We start from the raw sequence: 20,741 nt of genomic DNA, 5'->3' as shown, positions 1-20,741 counted from the left end.
CTATATAAGTGATTGTTTTTTTATCCATATAACACGTAATATAAATGATTAGTTATTTTATTTTATTTTATAGTTTTTTATTTAATCGCTTTAAACGTGTATGGATGTTTGACTTTATTTTAATGTTAACATCAATTATCAATATATGAAGTTATTAATGTCAATTTTTTAAATGTTTTATACTTTTTTATTGAATGTTTTTTATTTTGAATGTGACTATGTGTTATCTCACTTTGAGTATCAAATGTACACATTTTATTTTATTACTATAAGCTAGGTTACAAACATTGGTGTCGAGGACTTTTTGTATTCTCTTTTCATTTTTTTATGCAAACTATACTTTCGCCATTTATATTATTTTGAACATTATGATTAACCAATATTAACCATTAACTAAACCGTTAACCAACAAAAACCATTGACCATAACCAATATTAACCATACCCAATGGTTATGAAAATGCATTAATCAATCATAATGGTTATGGTTCGGTTTTGACCAATAACCAAACCGCCTCATACACACCCCTACATTTCAGGTTAATAGTTTCCTTTCAACGGATATCTTCTTTTTAAGAAACATGCCATCGATTATTTAATTTCATTCGGAAATCAAACCATCAAGATACGGACAACCACAATATCTTTAAAAAAGCAAGATAAAATCAACACAAAGGAGAAAAGAAACTTTTGTAAACAAACTCAAGGATAAAAAAATCTAATGCTACTACTTTAAACAAAGTGATGAAACCACACACTTAATACATGGACCATTCTACAAGTTGGGAGCATTCTTTAAAATCCCATTCTTCTTAGTAACATCAAGATATCTATTCATCAGAAGCAAATAAAATATAATGGAAATGTCAAATTGACATATAACGAAACTTAAGAACACATTTGCCAAAGGGTATGGGTTACAACATGTATCAGTTTTGCGAATAATCGTATCATAGCATGAAAGCTCTAATAATTGATAATAAAAAAACAGTAGGAAAAAAAATCAAATCGGTAGAAAGAAAACAGATTTGGTACCTAAGTCGCATGACGACCCATATTCAACAGACCGAATTGCATATCAGGTGCATAACTCGATGCATTATAATAAATTGTAAGAGTAATAGAGTTAGGAACACAAATAAAAACAAAAACCTATCATTTTTATGGATATAACTTGAACCCATAGGCAAAAAACAACTTACTTACAGTTACATGATGTTCCATTAGATACAACTCCATGTAGGATCATCTGATTAAAGAGTAAAACTTGTTTAGCAGGAAAATTATTAAATTGAATAATTTGATTTTCCACCAGAGAAATTACTTATGTTTTCAATGTAAATATGTATTAGAAGCCTCTAATTACATAACATGCTTTGTAAAATTACTACAATCTCCTTTCTTTATCGATTTATAATAATATCGCCTTAAGTTGTATAAGAATGCATTTTGTTCAACAAATTATACCAGCAGTCAAAATTTCTATGAAATTAATTATACTTGAGTTTGTAAACGTGCAAATAGATGCATATCCTAACTCTTCAAAATTGCTTTTTTCTCTTCGAATGAGGTTTGATGATAATTTAGATTTCCGTATGACCAATTTACCAAGAGTTTTTATAGACACACCAAACGCGAATCATTCATGATCCTTTTAACACTCTTTAAGTATACATATATTTTTTTTTAATAAATTTGATGATTGTTTTCAATCTTGTTTTGGTCTTTTAAATTAGTAATTATAAAGAACAACCAAAAGAAACCGGATTCTTAGTTAAAAATATACCTCCATTGTTTTTACGATCATCAACTTTAGTGAAACATATCTTCTTCATAGACAAGTGAGAGAATTGACATGTCCTATTGCTTGCTTCCATTAGAAGAACCCACTTTCCAGTCACTTGATTCACAAAAAAGTCACATGCTTTCTTAAGCTTATCAATTCTGAAAACCAAAAAATACAAAAAAAAAAAAAAAAAAAAAAAAAAAAGAAATACTCAAATTTTATGAAGAAATATTGAGCATGACCTGATTATATTAATGTGGACAAACACCAGCTAACCCTTGTTATTTTGTTTATTTATTTTTCTTTGAACCATGCATTTTAGGATCTATTTTAAACCCAAAAATGAAAAAATGAAAAAACTTGAAATTAATAATAAAAAAAGGCTAACCAGTTCTCGGTCATTAAATTGGTTATCCGAAAGGTATGGGATCACAACTTGATGACCGCTGCAGACTAAATAATAAGATGAAAGATTTAATCACTTAATTAAAATAATAAAACAACTTGAATTTTTTTAGCATAAGAGCACTTACATCTTCGATCTGTTGATGTGTGGAGGTGTGGAGATGTCTGGTGACAAGAGTTAATATACATACCATAATTAGCTACTGCAGATGAACATATCTATAACCAAAAGATCAGAACAAAAAATATTATGCAACATACTAAAATAAACCAAAACATCGGCTTCCACGAACACTTGTTCCCATTTGTTCTCTTGTTTCCTTCTATAAGGCTTCTTCGTCAACGTGAAACCTAATTAGAAGTGAAATCACATCAACTTATTCTCTTGTTTACGCAAATAATCAACTATTGAAAAACTGATACAAAAAAGATTGTGTACAATAAACCTAATTAGGAGTGAAATCACCATCAAAATAATAGTATCTAAGAGTTTTACTTATAACTTACTTCAGCCAGATTTCGCAACATAAATCCAGCACCACCGTTACACCACCGTCACGTGGGATGTCAAACCCTAGCACGAACAGTGACACAGTAGTGAGGTTATCAAACAATGATGATAACAAAACGTTGCCAATAAAGATTATTGGGGTTGTTTCTTCATCTTCCAATCCTCGTTCCCCTATTTTATCCTTCAAAAAAAATGAAGATGATTAGGGCTTCAAAACATGAAACAGATGTGAAAAAGGATTGAGAGAAAGAAGTTTAGCAGAAAACCTAGAAGCACAATAATGGTTACGAAGGAAAAAGGTCTTAACTCGTAGTGAGAAACATGGTGGTGGTGGGTCGTAACGATGGTGCATGAAGATGAGATGGTAGGGAGGATAGAATGGATCAATTCAAATATTGAATGGGTCTCAACACGAGATATAAGGAAGGAACGGAATTAAAGGGGGTTGAGTCAATATATCCGGAAACCATACATTTAACTTAACATTGATTTGTTGTGCTTTAAGTTTAAAGGTTTAGACATCTTAAGATTTAATATTATTTTATTGTTGGTTAGTTGTACTATTAGTTTAATGGTTTGGACGTCTTAAAAAAATAATATTATTATATTCAATATATTTATAGAAATAGTGAGATTTCTTTTATAAGATAGTAATATATATATATATATATATATATATATATATATATATATATATATATATATATATATATATATATATATATATATATATATATATATATATATATATATATATATATATATATATATATATATATATATATATATATATATATATATATATATATACAAAGCAAAGGAATGTAAAAAAGACGAGTATAAATTTGTGTCAAATGAAATTTTGAAAAAACCCATCCCACATCTTATGATTATAAATTCTTCTACTTGCTTTATTCTTTTTAAAAGAACCTAGCGATAGCGTAAGCCTATTTAAAGTCCATTGGGCTTTGGGCCTTGTTGCGTCACTGCGTCTCTTGACTTGTCCCTCTGTTGAATTAACAGGACATGAGTGGTCGTTCTATATCAGTGTAGAGTGATGCGGTTTGGCTGGAATCCTTGTCACAGTGATAGAACCGCACACGGCTAGATTTGGCTGCATCTTCTTCTCTGTTGAGCAATGTCTTAAAACCCGGATCGAGCCGGCGGGTTCAACCGGTTGGACCGTGATCCGGGATAGAAGGCGGGTCATTTGAGAGCGGTTTTTTGTAAAAATACGGACCGGATCGAACCGGACGGATTTCCCCTAAACCGAGGTTCGACTGCTTATGTCGAACCGGTTTAAACCGGATTGTCCCATTTTAATAGGGTTTGGATAGTTGGATACAAGTAACGAACGCCAAAACAATAAGTCGTTTGTGATTTCTCCAGTGTTTTTCAATGTTTAAACTTTGTGGACATCAAATTATTGGTTTTATATGCTTATATACTATGCAGGAAAGTAAAAATATATAAAAATAGAAAAATACCATAAACCGGATTGATCCGATGGTTGAACCGGTTGACCCGTGAACCGGTCATCACACCGGATCAACTAAAAATCCGGGTTTTAAAACATTGCTCTTGAGCGGTCTCTCTTTCTCTCTATATTCTCCCTCTTTCTTCTTTTTTCTCAAATTTTTATTTTTTTTCCTATTTATTTTTCTTTAGAAATCTAATAATTATACTTATATGAGTAAATTACACGAATGGTCCCTATGGTTTAGGGTAATTTGCACGTTTGGTTCCTAACTTATATTTTTAACTCGGAAGGTCCATACTGTTTGTTTTTGTTACACGCTTGGTCCCTATCTTACCTAAAAATACTATTTTGCCCTTGATTTTTTTAATTTATTTAAATAAACACACTCCCAACCTCACTCCACTCACCTTACCATACCTATCCCATCATCTTTCCCTAATCAAATAATAGTCTTTTTAGGTAAGACAGGGACCAAAGGCGTAACAAAAACAAATAGAAGGGACCAAACACGTAACAAAAACAAACAGTAAGGACCTTCCGAGTTAAAAAAGCAAGTAAGGGACCAAACGTGCAAATTACCCCAAACCATAGGGACCATTCGCGTAATTTACTCTACTTATATATTAAAAGGCATCGTGTTTACGAACAGTATCTTTTATGCAATTTAGATTTCAACCACATCATTTCGTTAATATTAAAGATTTGGTCCCTGTTTTCCCTACAAACATGACGTTCCTGCAACCCCTACATCGTTTTGATTCCATAAGAGTCCCGACAACTCATAGAATCCGTTTTCGTTCCTGCAACCCATACATTGTTTTGATTTCATAAGAGTGCCGACAACTCAAAGAATTCGTTGACGTATTTCAGGCACGTTTCGTCCGCCACCACTAAATTACATCATCTTCTCCAACACCGTCTCCACCGCCTGTACCATGTGGTGTAAGATATTTCGATAAGTTGTTGTCTGTTTCAATTTTATTATGATTTTCATTCAATTACACTTCTTTCTTATCCTATCGTCTTTTTGAGTGATGTCTCAAACGTTTCGGGTTTGAGGATCGACGATTTGCCACCCAAGAAATCAGGATTTTGATTTGTTCGATTTTTGTCGCCAACGACCTCTGCACTCAATTGTCGCCACCAATCGCTCCTGTTCTCTGTTGTTGATTGGAATTACGGTATGTCATATATTGTTTGTAATCGATATGGATTTTCTATATTGCTCTTCTTTTAGTTTTTTGTCCACTTTTAATCATGGCAAATTATTATTATCATATCGATTTGTAGTAGCAACAAAAATACTTTAACATGAACATAATGGTAATTCCAATACTAATGTATTTGTTCGTCATTCAGATTTCAGAGTCCAGAATTTTAGTGTTCTTGTGACCATTAGAAGAATATTGTTACCAACAGGAAAATGTCATATGATTCTCACATAAAGAATGAAAATATCTCAAGTATTAAACAGAAAGAAACTAGATCCAGGTGTGAAACTTTCCTATTAATTGTATGAGCCTTACATTTTGTGAAGGATGCATAAGCCCTATATATCTAAATTTCTCCCAAAATGCCCGTGGAACTGTTTTTCAACTAAATCACAGAAAAACTTTCCAGGTTCTCTATTTTCATGCAAAAATTCTTCAAATCCTTGAAATATCAATTGTAATTTTTTTCATCCAAATCTCTGCCTCCTTTCAAGAATACAAATAAAAAACTTCCTAAAATACTCCTGGAACTCTTTTTGTCCCATATTCGGAATTATCCAACGATACATTCCTTTATGGTACTAAATTGAAATCCTTAAAAAAATTCAAATCTTATATAATTTTGATGACTATGCCTTTTTTTAGAAAAAAAACCATTAGTTATTGGTATGAAACTATGTTGCTGTAATATGGAAAGAAATAGAGTGCACATTTTAGGCACAAAGGTGACTTATTCTACTTATACTTTGAGTTGAAACCCTCATGTTAATTTTATGGGTCTTACATTTTGTGAAGGATGCATAAGCCCTATATATCTAAATTTCTTCCAAAATGCCCCTGGAACTGTTTTTTCAACTAAATCACAGAAAAACTTTCCAGGTTCTCTATTTCCATACATTCTTCAAATCCTTGAAATATAAGTGTAATTTTTTCATCCAAAGCTCTGCCTCCTGTCAACAATACAAATAAAAAATTCCTAAAATACCCCTCGAACTTTTTTTGTCATAGATTTGCAATTATCCAACGGTACGTTTATATAGGATCAGTCTAATGTCATAAGTCAATCTCCCTTGTTGTACTAAATTGAAATCCTTAAAAAAAATTCAAATTTTATGTAATTTTGATGACTATGCCATCTTTTTAGAAAAAAACCATTAGTTATTGGTATGAAACTATGTTGCTGTAATATAGAAAGATATAGAGTGCACATTTTAGGCACAAAGGTTACTGATTATACTTATACGTTGAGTTGTATTATATTAACTTTAAAACAGAGCTTTTAAGCATTCATCACCAAACCAAAGTGTTTTAAAGCAAAACAAAAAAAACATGATGACATATTTCCAATAAGCTGCACCAAAATACCACTTGTTTCACAAAAGTGTTTCTATAAGTTTTAACATTCAAGTTCATTTCCCCCCTCGTAACAAGACCAAAAATGAAAACTTAAAAATTCAAAATAAAAATGATGCAGCAACCACCAGATCACCCTTCTCCTTTGACACCGGATTAAGCCTCGGCAAATCTGTAATCCATATAATAAAATATAAATTTCAATTTCCTAACACAAAAAGTTTTGACAATAAAAAGATTAAAATTCAAAACTTTACAACTTATAGCAAAACTAAACTTATGATAGCATTATACTAATAAAAAAACTAAATAGATTGGCATTTTAATTAAAAAATGACAAAATTGGTATCCAATTTCAAGATACTGTATACTGGAGTCAATATTCTGAAACACAAATTCTCAATACTTATTTACAAAAATAGTCCATAGGTTTGGACTTTTACCATGTTTTGTCTAAAACTAGAACCAATTGCTATTACTTGCAATGATTCAAAATTCCTATACCAAAACATAATTATACTTATATATTTTTCAAACTAAATGGAATAATATAATTTCAAACTAAAACAAAAATATAAATTTAAGAATTTACAACTAATTATATGATAAAAAAAACGAGCGAAAATTAAATAGATTCTTGACACAGGACCAATTTGTAAGAAATTGACATGGAAACCCAAGAACTATTTAACGACCAAATCTGTAAAACTACATAAAACCCCCTTGGGAATGAGTGGTATATACCCTTGTGCCCTTGGGACAATCTTTCATGTCTCTTGATAGTTTTACACCAATTGGAAGTTTATAAGAGTTCAAATTGTCAAGCATTGAAGTATCACCAAGGTTATATGTATCTTTCACTATTGCATCATTGGTGAGAAACCTGGCTTTTGTTAATCAGAAAGCTTCTGTTGATTTGTTATTGATCCTAAAAAAATAACCTATTACAAGACGAAACAAAAATAATTAATATTTAAAAATGAAATTCAATGTAAACAAATAATGAGTTGAAGGTAAAATGGGTTTACAAGTAGTTTATTTTGAAAAAAGAAATAATATTATATTTTCAATAATGCCTTTAACCGTATTTAATAATGCTAGATGCAAAATATACGTAATAGTTTTTCTATCACAAAGTTTTCAAAACCTTATAAAACTATCTACCTCATAAACATACAATAAATATATATAAATAAAAAAATATAGTAAAAGGTAGTTTCTCATTACATTCAATAAAAAAAGTAGTTGTACTATGGAAAGATTTAGATATATTGCAATTTTGTTGATCCTATCCTTCCCACTTCATTCAATCTACTAATAATTTCTAAGATCATACTACATGCCTCTAATATTCAAGTTATATTAATGTATTTTTAAAATTTAGACCGATTTTAGCATGCATTTTATGTGTTGACAAAAATTCCACTGACCATTATTATTTCTTTTTTTAGTTGAATTTTTACCTAACAAAAGCTGTAAAAACCCTAACCAATATATCTTATGATTTTATATTGCATTTTCACATAACGACATCATGCACTTAACTGTAATTTTTAAAGCTAAATAGTTATATAGTAGTGAATCTAGTTAAAAAACAAGTAGTGTTGAACCAATGGTCAACCACAGTCCTATAATTATGGATTTTTTAGAATCGTTTATAAACGGTAAGTGCATTAAATTATCACTATTATGATAACTGCTAACACTTGAGGAGTTATAATGCAAACTTTCGTCTCTATATCTCAATAACAATATCGACCCGTACTTTTTACTCAAAATAGATGTTACTTTGCTCTTTATATGGTTATATAATTAGGTCAATTATTCACATCGTGAATTTATATAGTATGCACTTGTAATTAAACTTCTAAATAAAATACATGAAACTTTGCAAACTACTAGATTAGTGTTAATATAAAATTTTAAAATTTTAGTATATGGCCTTTTAAAATTCAACTCTACCCTGTATCTTTACAAAAGATTCCATCATCTAATACAATCTAAACAAACCTATTAATCTCTTCTCAAATGTGTTAAAACTACTCAAATAATAAGTTACTAATCAAAAAAATTTGTTTCAAAATACTTATTTAAAGTCTAATTTTCCAATTTAAATTCATATAAAGTATGTTAAAGGTCGATAACTTTTGGATTTCCATTTCAGTAAATGCTTTCTTCAAATGGCTCCAAAACGACGACATATGGCTTCTACTTCCAATACGATAGTACCCTGTCGTTCACGTCGATCACGCAGGAGTTCACTTTTGGAAGAGATACCAACATTGCCTTTTATTATGACTGTGGGAATTGTACCTGCATATGTGAGTATTGTGGAGTTTTTTTTGGTATCATGAGAGAGTATTGTTTTTATCCCGAGCCAATCATCCACGATATACAAAATGTTGTAAGTCGGGTAATGTAGTTCTTCCTTACCCTCTTCGTCCGCCTAATGTGCTTATGAAATTCTACGAAGACGATCACTTCATGCATAACATAAGAGCGTATAATTCCATGTTCTCTATGACGTCTTTTGGTGCAAACGAAGACGACTCAATCAACAAAGGTCGTGCACCATATGTGTTTAAGGTTAGTGGTCAGATATACCACTGGATAGGATCTTTTTATCCTCAAGACATTCATCAACCCCGTTTTCTCCAATTGTACATTTGTGATACTGAAAATGAGGTTGATAATAGACTTCATTCGTTTCATGGTGTGGGGGAAGTACTTTTATCTGAAAATGTTGTAGATTCCTTAAGTCATATGTTACATACACATACTGAGTATGTTCATACATTTAAGACAACGAAAGAAATAGCTCGGTCGATGAATTTAGATTCATATGGTGTACGTTTATTTAATGTTGTACCTGACAGAAGATATGGGCCACCGGCCCTTGGAAGTTTAGGTTGTATTGTTTGTGGTGATGACATTACTGGGGCTGTCTATGACATTGTTGTCTATTCAAAATCTGGGTCACCTCGTCGTGTCAGTAAACTTCATCCTACTTACATGCCTTTGCAATATCCATTACTATTCCCATACGGTGAAGAAGGATGGTCTCCTACCTTGCATCTACGTATTAACTCTAACAGAAGTTTAACAAATAATATGTATTACAGTTATCAAATTCATGACCGACACACTTATTCTCTTATTTTTACGTTCACGTCGGCTTTTCCACTAGTATTTAGTGGATGCCTATACTTGCATTGAACAATCTAGGCTTGACTTTATTGAACAACATCAGCAACAATTACGTATAGAGTACATCAACGGTGTTTACGACGCTTTGTCCAAAGGTGATACAGATAGTCGTGTCATTGGAAAACGTGTATTTCTACCTGCAACTTTCGTTGGGGGACCTAGGTATATGTATAAACACTATCAGGATGCTCTTGCCATTTGCAAGGTTCATGGTAAGCCACAATATTTCGTCACTTTCACATGCAATGTTAAATGGCCTGAGTATAGAAGATACATGGATGCTATTGGTCAACGAGATATTCAAAACAGACCAGATATCTTTGCACGCATCTTTAAAATCAAAGTTCGTGCTTTCATTAACTTCTTTAAAGATGACAAAACTTTTGGAGATGTTAGTGCATGTAAGTATTTGTTCTCTAATTTCATTCTTCTTATTTTTAGCCTTCTATTCCTTTTATGTCTTATATAACATCTTATAAAATATTTTTATTCACAGATCTTTACACCATTGAATTCCAAAAAAGGGGTTTACCACATTGTTATACATTATTATGGGTTACATCACTCATTAGAATTGAAGAAGGTGCAGATATTGATAAATACATTACCGCAGAGCTTCATGACCCTACACTTGAACCAGCACTATATAGGACTATTACTACATGGTCCTTGTGGTTCACTGAATATTGGTGCCCCATGTATGGTAGATGATAAATGTGTTCAACGGTTTCCTAAACCGTTCAATCCATTAACAACTTTTGATGAAAATGGTTACGTGCATTATACAAGACGTGTTGGATCGTATCATGTCTTACAAAGTGGGATTAGAACTGATAACGGCTTTGTAGTGTCGTACAATAAACGTTTGTGTAGTCGCTTTGATGCTCACATCAATGTAGAATATTGTGGATGGAATATGATGATTAAGTACTTATTTAAGTACATTTCAAAAGGGGTTGATCGCGTTCGTTTCACTATTCAAACATCAGAGGCAAATACTACTGCTTCTTCCTCTACCATACCTGTCGTTGTAAATGAAATCAAGTCGTTTCTTGATGGTCGGTATATATGTCCACACGAAGCAGCATGGCGAATCCTCAATTTTCCCATTCATGAACGAGATCCACCTGTACAAGTCTTGGTTGTACATTTAGAGGGGATGAAACCTACTATTTTCAAAGAAAATAGTCAATTAGGCTCTTTAATTAATACCCCCAATTTTGGTGTTACAACTTTAACAGAATGGTTGCACAATAATCAACATGATTTTCGTGGAATTGACTTGACATACAATGATTACCCTTCTAAATATAGTTGGGACACCAAAGATAAGAGATGGATTCATAGGACTACCACAATAAATACTACCATTGGCAAACTTGCATATGTACATCCAACTGTTGGGGAGTTATTTTATCTAGGAATTTGACTGTTCCATCAAAAAGGATGTAACTCATTCTATGACATTAGAACCGTTCGTGAAAACACATACTCAAATTTTCGTGATGCATGTGAAGCATTAGGCTTAACTGGTAACGATAAAGAGTGGCTAACAGCATTTGAAGAAGCATCATCTTGGGCAACCTCATCTGAACTTCGTTCTCTCTTCTGTCATCTACTTTTGTATTGTGAAGTAGGAAACCCTCTTTTGTAATGGGAAGCCGGAAAACCTAAAATGGACGATGACATAGCCCATACATTCACTTCCAATTCTATAGATCCCAATGTAATTCTACATGTTGATACACTAGAACAACAAATACTTCTCGAAATTCAAAAAACTCTACTAGCTTCAACACCTTCCAAATCACTTGCTGACTTTGGATTGCCAATGCCATCTCCATCTCTTCTTTCCTTTATTGGAAATCGTCTTCTTCTTGAAGAGACTAATTATGATACAAATCTCTTGAATTCTCAAAATTCATCCATGGTATCACAATTAAATCCGGATCAACTTACAATTTATGAAAGAGTTATGGATGCAGAACACAACAAAAAGCAACTTCTATTATTTATATATGGAGCTGGTGGTACAGGAAAAACTTTTTTACGGATGACTATACTTTCATATTTTAGATTTAGGGGAAAGATTGTACTGGTTGTTGCCACCTCAGGCATTGCATCCCTTTTGTTTCCTTTAGGTCGTACTGCTCATTCTAGATTTGTTATTCCAATTGACTTTACAAACAAGTCTTCCTGTAATATTAAAAAAAAACACAGCTAGCAGAACTCCTAAAGAAGACTTCTATGATCATATAGGATGAAGCTCCAATGAGTGATCGTCATTGCTTTGAGTTTCTAGATAAATCACTTAAAAGATGTCCTTGAGAATGATAACCATCTTTTTGGTGGGATGTCAATGCTCCTAGGAGGTGACTTTTGACAAACTCTTCCTGTTCAACCTAAAAGTAGAAAATCACAGATAATTAGCATGACTCTACCTAATTCCTATCTATGGTCACATTTTACGGTATTCAAATTGCATCATAATATGCGTTTATCCCAACCGGTTAATTCAAATAAGGATGTTAATCGAATATCACAATTTGCTTCATGGCTTCTCGATATTAGAAATGGAAATATCGGAACACCAGACAAGAATGATCCAGAAAGCAAAAACATTATACAAATACCTCATTGTTTCCTTATCGAATCAAGAGACAGAGGATTAGAATCACTAATACATATTGTATATGGCAAAAATCTAATTTCCAATCCATCACCTGAAGAGTTATCTGTTAGAGCCATTATTTGTCCGAAAAATAAAAGAGCTGACCAAGTCAATGCTTTAATTCTATCAAAAACTAATAGTGAAGGGGTGGTATACAATAGCTGTGATTCTATTAAATCACATACCCATGATAGCTTAGAATTAGATAACTTTTATCCCCAAGATTATCTAAACAACCTTCACTTTTCTGGTATTCCTTCACATACATTAATTTTGAAAGTTAATACCCTAGTTATGCTAATAAGGAATATCAATCAAAGAGAAGGTCTTTGTAATGGAACACGTTTGATTGTCACACAATTATTACCATCTATGATTGAAGCTTCCATAATAACAGGAATATCTGTTGGGAAAAGGGTGTACATTCCAAGAATAAAATTTGTACATAATACCTCTGACCTACCTTTCATATTTATCAGAAAACAATTTCCTCTGAAAGTACGTTACGCAATGACTATAAACAAAAATCAAGGCCAATCTCTTAAAAAGGTAGGTTTATACCTCACAAGCTCTGTTTTCACACACGGACAACTATATGTGGCTTTGTCAAGAGCTACCTCACCACATTCAATAAAGATTTTGCTACAACAAGAAGAAGCATTACCATTCAACTGTACTAGAAATGTCGTCTTCAATGATTTGTTAGCAAGGGTTAATATGCAAGAGGTTATTACACCACATTTATGTTTTCAATTCATCTAATTACTAAGAAAATTCTATCACCCATTAACATCTTTTCTGCCTATTTTGCAATTATACTTATTATAATAATCTAATACCTAAAATATATGCTACACAATCCATGTAATATGTAAACATTAACAATGTTTTTTTGTTTGCAGAGCAATCTCCTCAACCATGGATAGAATATCAAACCTTCAATTTGGTTCACTAGGAATTTCACTTGAAATTCATGTCTTGCGAAAATGGATATTGCAATTTAGAAAGCACGAGACATGGTTTATCGTGATTGATGAGCATGTAAGGAAATATATATATATATATATATATATATATATATATATATATATATATATATACACACACTATTATATTTGAGCAGGGAGATACAATTCAACTCCTAGCACAAAAGACAAATCAAGGAGGCAAAGAAACTTCAATAATAGTCTCTCGATGTTATCGTATTAAGGACAATACATGAACTGAGCCAGACAAATATCAAAAGGTGTTAAATCACCTAGTACACATGAATATTGGTGAAGCATCAACGATTGAGGAAATTCCAAACCACAATGCCCTTCCTCTAACATGGTTCCGCTTCAGTCCAAGATCACACTTTCAAATTATAGCAGAAAAAAACTTGGAGCATCCAGGTACATTTATAACATCAACCCAAACATCATCACTTCTATGCAAAGATTTCTAATGTTCTAAATTTCTTACTAAAATTAAACTTACAATTACATTCAGATTTCATAGGCGTACTCATCGACATGAAAGATCGCCAAAAAAAAAAAAAAAACCTTTCATGGTTATCACTTTAATTGATGAAAAGTAAGTACATATCTCTTCATACCAAAACGTATTACCTACTTTATTTCCTTTAATAAATATTGATGACAACACCGGTTCAAGTGCGGAGGAGATTACCATACTCTTATGGAAGAAATGCATAGATTCGCCAGACAAATTCAATAGAAATGCCCTTACATCAAACTCTAACACGGTTGTACTAGCTTTCACTAATGTCAAGTCCACTATGTAAAATGGTAAGTAATAACGGACCCTTATTATACTACTCACTTCGCACTAAGCTAAAACACCATCTTAACTACACATGAATATTAACATTGACAAGCACCAACGCAACACACATGTACGTCAATCCTAAAATACCAGAAACAGACAAACTCATTACAAGGTATCCTATAATGCTTCTACCAAATCTCAACCATAGTTAACCAAACTATAGTCTATATAGTCACTAATAAAGTTTCCATAAATACATATTTGGTACCCAATTTCACTCAAAATCAACAACAGCTGTGATAAATACTACATTACAACATTTAAAAAGCTCAGATTTCTCTCAAATAGTGGTAAGTACTTTTCTTTTGTAAAATACTACTATTTCAAACGTAATAGTCAAATATACATCTACCACATCTTCAAGGACAAAGTATACATTTTGAAGACCATACTATCTGATTTCACATTTAAAGATGTATGGTACCACGTAGCATGTACCACATGTGGTAAATCAACCCACAAAAAAGGTGATGGATGGTTTTGTGTTTCCCATGGGCCCATAAATGAACCAAAACTTTTGTAAGTACTCCCTCTCCCATGTAAACTTTAAGTATTTATAAAAAAACACACACACATCATTCTTTTTCCACATATATAAAATCTCAGCAGTACTCGTAGACAATACAAATACCACAACAGTTTTCATGTCTAACGAAGCAACCCGTACTTTGGTAAATGCAAGTGCACAAGAACTCATTGACCGCTTTCCTAGTCAAGATATAAAAACTTTGCCTGAACCACTCGAACGTTGTAAAGGGTTGACAAAGAATGTCTATGTGGAATGCACAAAACTTTCATCCACTAATAATATCCGTTTCACAGTCACCACAATCACTGACATAAAGACTCTGCAACCAACAATCATATCAACAAAAAAAAACACAAACAACACCTGCAACAACAATGGAACAACAAACCTCAACAACTATGGAGTCCCTCACCCCTACTAAATCACGTGAAACCGAAAAATGCATTCAGATGGAACAAAGAGGTAAAAACAACTTAAAGCAGTTTACACGTAACAACATCTTACATTTCACAGATACACCAAAAAAACTACGTACCAAACGAGAGAAATACAAAAACCAGAGAAAAATAGAAGAAGGAACACATGCCAAACAATATTCAAACTATGTGATCTTTTCACACCGTACGTACAGTTAACCTATACTCTCTTTATATATTTTGCTTTTCGTCCATGTTCAATAAAACTCTCATATTATGTTAACAAACAATAATTTGTAAATATTCAATAGAAACTATCATATTAAAACAAAAAAATACAGACAGTTGTTGTAATCATTTATTGTATCTATGAATTAGTATGATATCTAATGACTTTTACTTTTTAATTTGTAGTTTTAAAGTGTTTAATGTTCATCATTATAGTCGTGTGTTCATGTCGTATTAAAATACAAGTCTATTCTACATTGTAAAACCAATACCTTTATGACCTACTTCGATTTTCAATCCTTTAAAGAATGCACCTACTAAACAAACTTATTTCCCGTTTTAAAGATTTTCATGGCTAACTTATTTCTTCAACTATAGTCATGTATCAAAACCAACAACTAAAAACGTTGAACTTTATCACTATTAAACTTTAACCATATAACTTTAAATATATTCACCATCTATATTTTGAAATATGTCTCTTCAATAATTGGTTTGATGTTTCACACAATTTCTCGTCCAAATTCAATATTTCAATATCGCCATCAATACCCACTGGTGCTCTATACTACTACCAAACGTCCACCTTAAACGTAACCCGTGGTTCACCACAGGTTCACACACTAGTTTATATTAAAAACAAAACCTTTTAACGTCTATATCCAATAAATACGGATATTTAATTTTCTTTTTCTCCATTTAACTTTTTTTTCTTTACCCTCTATATTTTGCTTTTTATTTTTTTACTTCTTTTTCTTTTCATTTAATAGTATTTATTTAGAGTAAATTCTTAAAAAAAAATATGACACCACTCATTGTATATGACAAAGAACCATATTTTTGTGGTAAAAACCGGCATAAGGTTTACGTGGCAGTGAAAACAATGGTAAGAGTGACATCACTCCCTCTAGTCTTAGGACCAGTAAAAAAAATGAGACCGAACTAGTGTGAAACGAGATATCGGTTTCAAAAATATTTAGACTGAAAAAAAAAAGACATAAGATTGTTCGGATCCCGTCAACTTCTTAGATGTCGGCCCACCAGTAAGAGTTGTTGTTAGATGGTTTAGACAGTTGCTCACCTCTTCCAGTTAGAGAGCAATAAGAGAGAAAAAGAATGCGACCTATTTCTTTTACACATCAAAATCATTTTTTTGGGTGATCCTTGAACAAGAGGTGTCGAGGTTTGAAAAAAAAAACAATTAGGAGAGGTATAAAGGAAAAAGGAAAAACTATGGTGAGCTAACCACCCGTGTGATAACTTTCTTTAATGTATACTACAAACGAGGGAAGTATAGATGTCAAAAAGTCTCGTGGGACCTCGTTCCCGTTGGCCCCCGATCCTGTATGGGGAGTATTTGTTTTAAAAAACTGAGGTTGGGGGTAGGGACATGGTTAACCCTCATTTGAACTTCAGAGGCAGGGGCGGGGTTGGGCAATCCCATCACGAAACCCCCATGGGGTCCTCGTTAGGATTATATATATATATATATATATATATATATATATATATATATATATATATATATTATTTATATAAATAAAATAAATAATAACATGATTTTTAGTTGCTAAAATTTAGCAAAAAAATATGTATTTAAGTTTCTAGTATAATGTTTTTGAGATGTCATCACATTTTTGTTTTTAACATGTAAAATTTTGTTATAAATAACTATTTTTATCCAAAAAAATAGTTTCTTTTAGACCAAAAAGGATTTTTTTTTTGTAGAGCAAAAAAACAGCAACCCAAAATCAATCCAGGGCAGGAGAATGGGGCGAGAGCGAGGCTAATCATAGAATTCAGCACGGGGCGGGGGAATGGGTGAATTTCAAGGGCAGTGGCGAGGGATGCAACTCCCGTCCCATTTACCCCCATGGACATCCCTAAAGGGAAGTTGTGAGATGTGGAACTGGGGTTAAGATGAAGGCTGTGTTAAACCTACAGATGGGCTTTTAACCGAAAAACCGAACCATAACCGGTTGAATCCGAATAGTGGAATTCGAATCGGTTTTTGGTTCTTAGTTTATAGCTTATTGGGTTTTTGGTTTTTTCAGTTCCAGCTCGATTTTGGTTCCGAATACCTTCTTAGATATCACATTTCTTAGTAGAACCAAAATGGAACTGAATCGGTTGGAACCAAATAGTGGTATTCGGTTCTTAGTTTATGCTTGTTTTGGTTTTCGATTTTTGGTTTTTCGGTTCCAGTCCAGTTCGATCCGATTTACATGCCTACTTAAACCTAACTATGTATTAAACTTAAAGACACTTAAAGTATTATTCTAGTGGCAACACTAAGTGATAACTTAGAGAGAGATAATTAGAGATGGCTTTCTAACAAGTGGTTTGTACCATCAAGGGCTACAACTTCTTGAAACATCAACGGTGTTGGAGTTGTTTTTTCATGAAGACTGATGAAAATATGATAGCTTCCTTGATGTGATTATATCATATACGATATATCATACGATGAGGAGTATCTAAAGTGGTCTTGATGGTTTGAGTTGGGTGATGTTTATGGGTGTTTGTATGGGTGATCGATGATGCTTTCATTCAGTTAGGAATTATGAAAATCATGATGAGAGAATAAGAGTCATGCATGATGGAATTTATAGGTTATAAAATTTATGTACTTTCGGAAAAACACTTAAGAATCAAAAGTACATGCAACCTATAAGGATATATGTCTTCACACATTGAAAGTTGATAGGTTTTATAGGTTATCAGTCAACACACGAGGAAAAAAATAACCTAACCCTTAAGTTCACATGCAACTTATTTAGATCTAAGTTTTTTCTATTAACAGAAATAATAGATGAATATCTAATAGTTTCATTTTATTTACATCTTTTTATAGATCATTTTAGTATATTTCATTCATAAATTACTTAATTTCCATACATATTTTCCTTTTTGTTATTTTATGACCATTGCGGGTACTTTCTAGTTTTGTGAGCATAATTGCAGATTTGAAGGAGACTAGCAGAGCGGGATCTTTTGGAAGTGATTGAACTTGGAGGGCAGCAATGATTTTGGACTTAATATCTAGTGGAGGTGATGCATAAAATAGGCTTTACATGGATGGAGCATTGAGGAAGATGGTATCTTAGTTAAACGAAGATGGAATAATTTTTTGAGCGTACGGGATTTAATGATCATGCGATTACGTGAGCTTTAGAGGATTTAGAAAAGACAAATTGGGCTCAAATTAAAGAGAACTTGAAGAAAAATGGGCTATAAACTAACCGGACTCGAATTAGGCTAGTGGATTAGATAGTGTAGACCCATCAATCGAAGAAGGCCCATTCTCCGCCAGTTCACGCGGCTCGCGTAAGATTTTCTTGCAGCCTGCGTGGATTCTTGCAGGGGAAAAATCGTGATTTCACTTTTGGCTTCTATTTGAGGAAGTTTGGTGGGAAATTTTTCAAACTCTTGCATATCCGAACTTGGGAGCATTCTCTGGAGATTTTGGAGCATGTTGAAGACCAAGAACACCTCAAGAACTTCATCTTTTTTCTCTTGAATCTTATTAAATGTTTGGTACAATCATTTCTTACTTTGTTTTCTTGAGTTTAGCCATGCGAGGCTAAACTAAACTTGGTTGACTTGGGTGGAATCCTTTAAATTTTTGTTTAATGTTGAAGACACCTTGAACTTGTTATTGAATCTTTATGACAATGTTTTGTGTTTTAACATCTTGTTACTAATTGTATGTTTTTATTCATGAGTTTAAATGTATTTGTGGTAATTAGTTGGCTAATTTCTTGATTAAGTAAATGATCCTCAAATTAGCAAGCAACAAGTGATTCTTGTGTTGGTTTTACTTCACACAATCATAAAAGCATTTTCTCGAACATGGAAGTGAAAGCATTTGCATCCTCTTGGATTTGGTGACTTTTTGGTTCTTAATGCTAGTTGACTTTCACTAATTACATGCTTAATGGAAATTGTGACTTTGACTAAGGAAATTGTTATGTGCTTCTCTAACCATATTAACAAATAAGAAGAGTCTATGTAATCTCCAGCTTCTTTGATTACTATAGCCAAATTAAAGATTTAAAACAAGTATTACACCATTGGATTCTAATGATATGTTCATCAAAAGTCAAAGTGAGGAAACCTTAAGTCAACCACTTTTCTCATTTTGATTTTACATCGAACCCTTGTTTTTGCTGATATTGTCTATTTAAATCTTTGTTTAATTCTAATTTATTTCAAGTATTTCAAAAGAACAAAACCCCCATTTTTTACTTTTATTGTCATTTTACAAGTATTTTTACAAAGATATTTTCATAGACCTATAAAATTGAACCAATCTCCGTGGATTCGACCCCTTTACCACTATACACTATTTTAGTGTGAAAGATTTAGGATTATTAATTTTGTTTGCCTTAAAGGCCACTAATATCAAGAACCCTAACGTGGCCTACTATTATCGAAAATAACAAGGGATTAGGGTTTACATACATTTTCATTTGATAGCACATAATCAAATTAATTCATTTCTTCAAATGCCTTGGAAAGCAAGAAACAAAAACTGGATGCCTCTTATAGTTTGTACCCAAACCCTAGTAACAAGAAGACTTCAGGAGAGAGGATGAAAGGGGATAAATTTTTAGTTATCCTTCTTGGATTAGGAGTAGACAAAAACTAGTATGCAAATGGTCCTATTTATAATTGAACTAAGGAACCCTGGAAACCCTAGTTTTAATATAATACTATTATTTCAAATTAGGTAATTATCTAATTCCTTAATTATCTTTTAAGGATTAACCTATAACCCTTAAAAGGCTTTCCAAAACCATCCATGACCCATGGAAGGTTCTAGAATCCCTCTTGTTCAACTATTAAACAAATGCAGCTTAAGTCCCTGCAATCTTAATTAATCCAATTAATCCCAAAATTATTACCACTTAGTTTCTGATTTATTATTAATTAAATAATACTATTTCTAATTAATATATTAATCTTATAATTTATTAATAAATTATTTATTGATATTTATGAATCACATAATAAATCAAAAAATCATTAAATCAACCTCTTTCTCAAAATTGTAGCTACACAATTATTGTTTTGGAGGCAACACAAAAAGGGCTTTGCTTTTAATTCAAATAT

The 20,741-nt window shown here is 32.3% G+C and overlaps 2 protein-coding genes and 1 long non-coding RNA gene across 5 annotated transcripts; 2 read left to right on the top strand and 1 right to left on the bottom strand.

Moving 5' to 3' along the window:
• Window positions 1-993: 993 nt before the first annotated feature.
• On the bottom strand, window positions 994-3,153 carry LOC144997765 (uncharacterized). Of its 3 annotated transcripts, none has more exons than XR_013659931.1 (7): window positions 2,968-3,153; window positions 2,698-2,882; window positions 2,452-2,541; window positions 2,319-2,355; window positions 2,174-2,238; window positions 1,786-1,943; window positions 994-1,248 (listed from the first exon to the last, which is right to left on the bottom strand). It is a non-coding gene; the product is annotated as an uncharacterized LOC144997765 (long non-coding RNA). The 3 variants fall into 3 exon arrangements; XR_013659932.1 differs by having other exon boundaries at window positions 3,009-3,153; XR_013659930.1 differs by having other exon boundaries at window positions 2,698-3,152.
• Window positions 3,154-9,265: 6,112 nt separating this feature from the next.
• Window positions 9,266-11,381, top strand: LOC145046642 (uncharacterized). Its single transcript, XM_078994928.1, has 4 exons — window positions 9,266-9,858; window positions 9,971-10,353; window positions 10,449-10,535; window positions 10,660-11,381. Exons 1-4 carry the CDS (start codon window positions 9,266-9,268, stop codon window positions 11,379-11,381), a joined length of 1,785 nt encoding a protein of 594 aa, XP_078851054.1.
• A 1,062-nt stretch (window positions 11,382-12,443) lies between these two features.
• LOC145046641 (uncharacterized) lies at window positions 12,444-13,549 on the top strand. The gene is made up of 2 exons (XM_078994927.1): window positions 12,444-13,349; window positions 13,526-13,549. Exons 1-2 carry the CDS (start codon window positions 12,444-12,446, stop codon window positions 13,547-13,549), a joined length of 930 nt encoding a protein of 309 aa, XP_078851053.1.
• The last annotated feature ends 7,192 nt before the right edge of the window (window positions 13,550-20,741 follow it).

The sequence above is a fragment of the Lactuca saligna genome, chromosome 5 (assembly GCF_052625555.1).
Source record: "Lactuca saligna cultivar CGN05327 chromosome 5, ASM5262555v1, whole genome shotgun sequence".
Taxonomy (NCBI): domain Eukaryota; kingdom Viridiplantae; phylum Streptophyta; class Magnoliopsida; order Asterales; family Asteraceae; genus Lactuca; species Lactuca saligna.
This window is presented reverse-complemented; position numbering and strand designations above follow the sequence as displayed.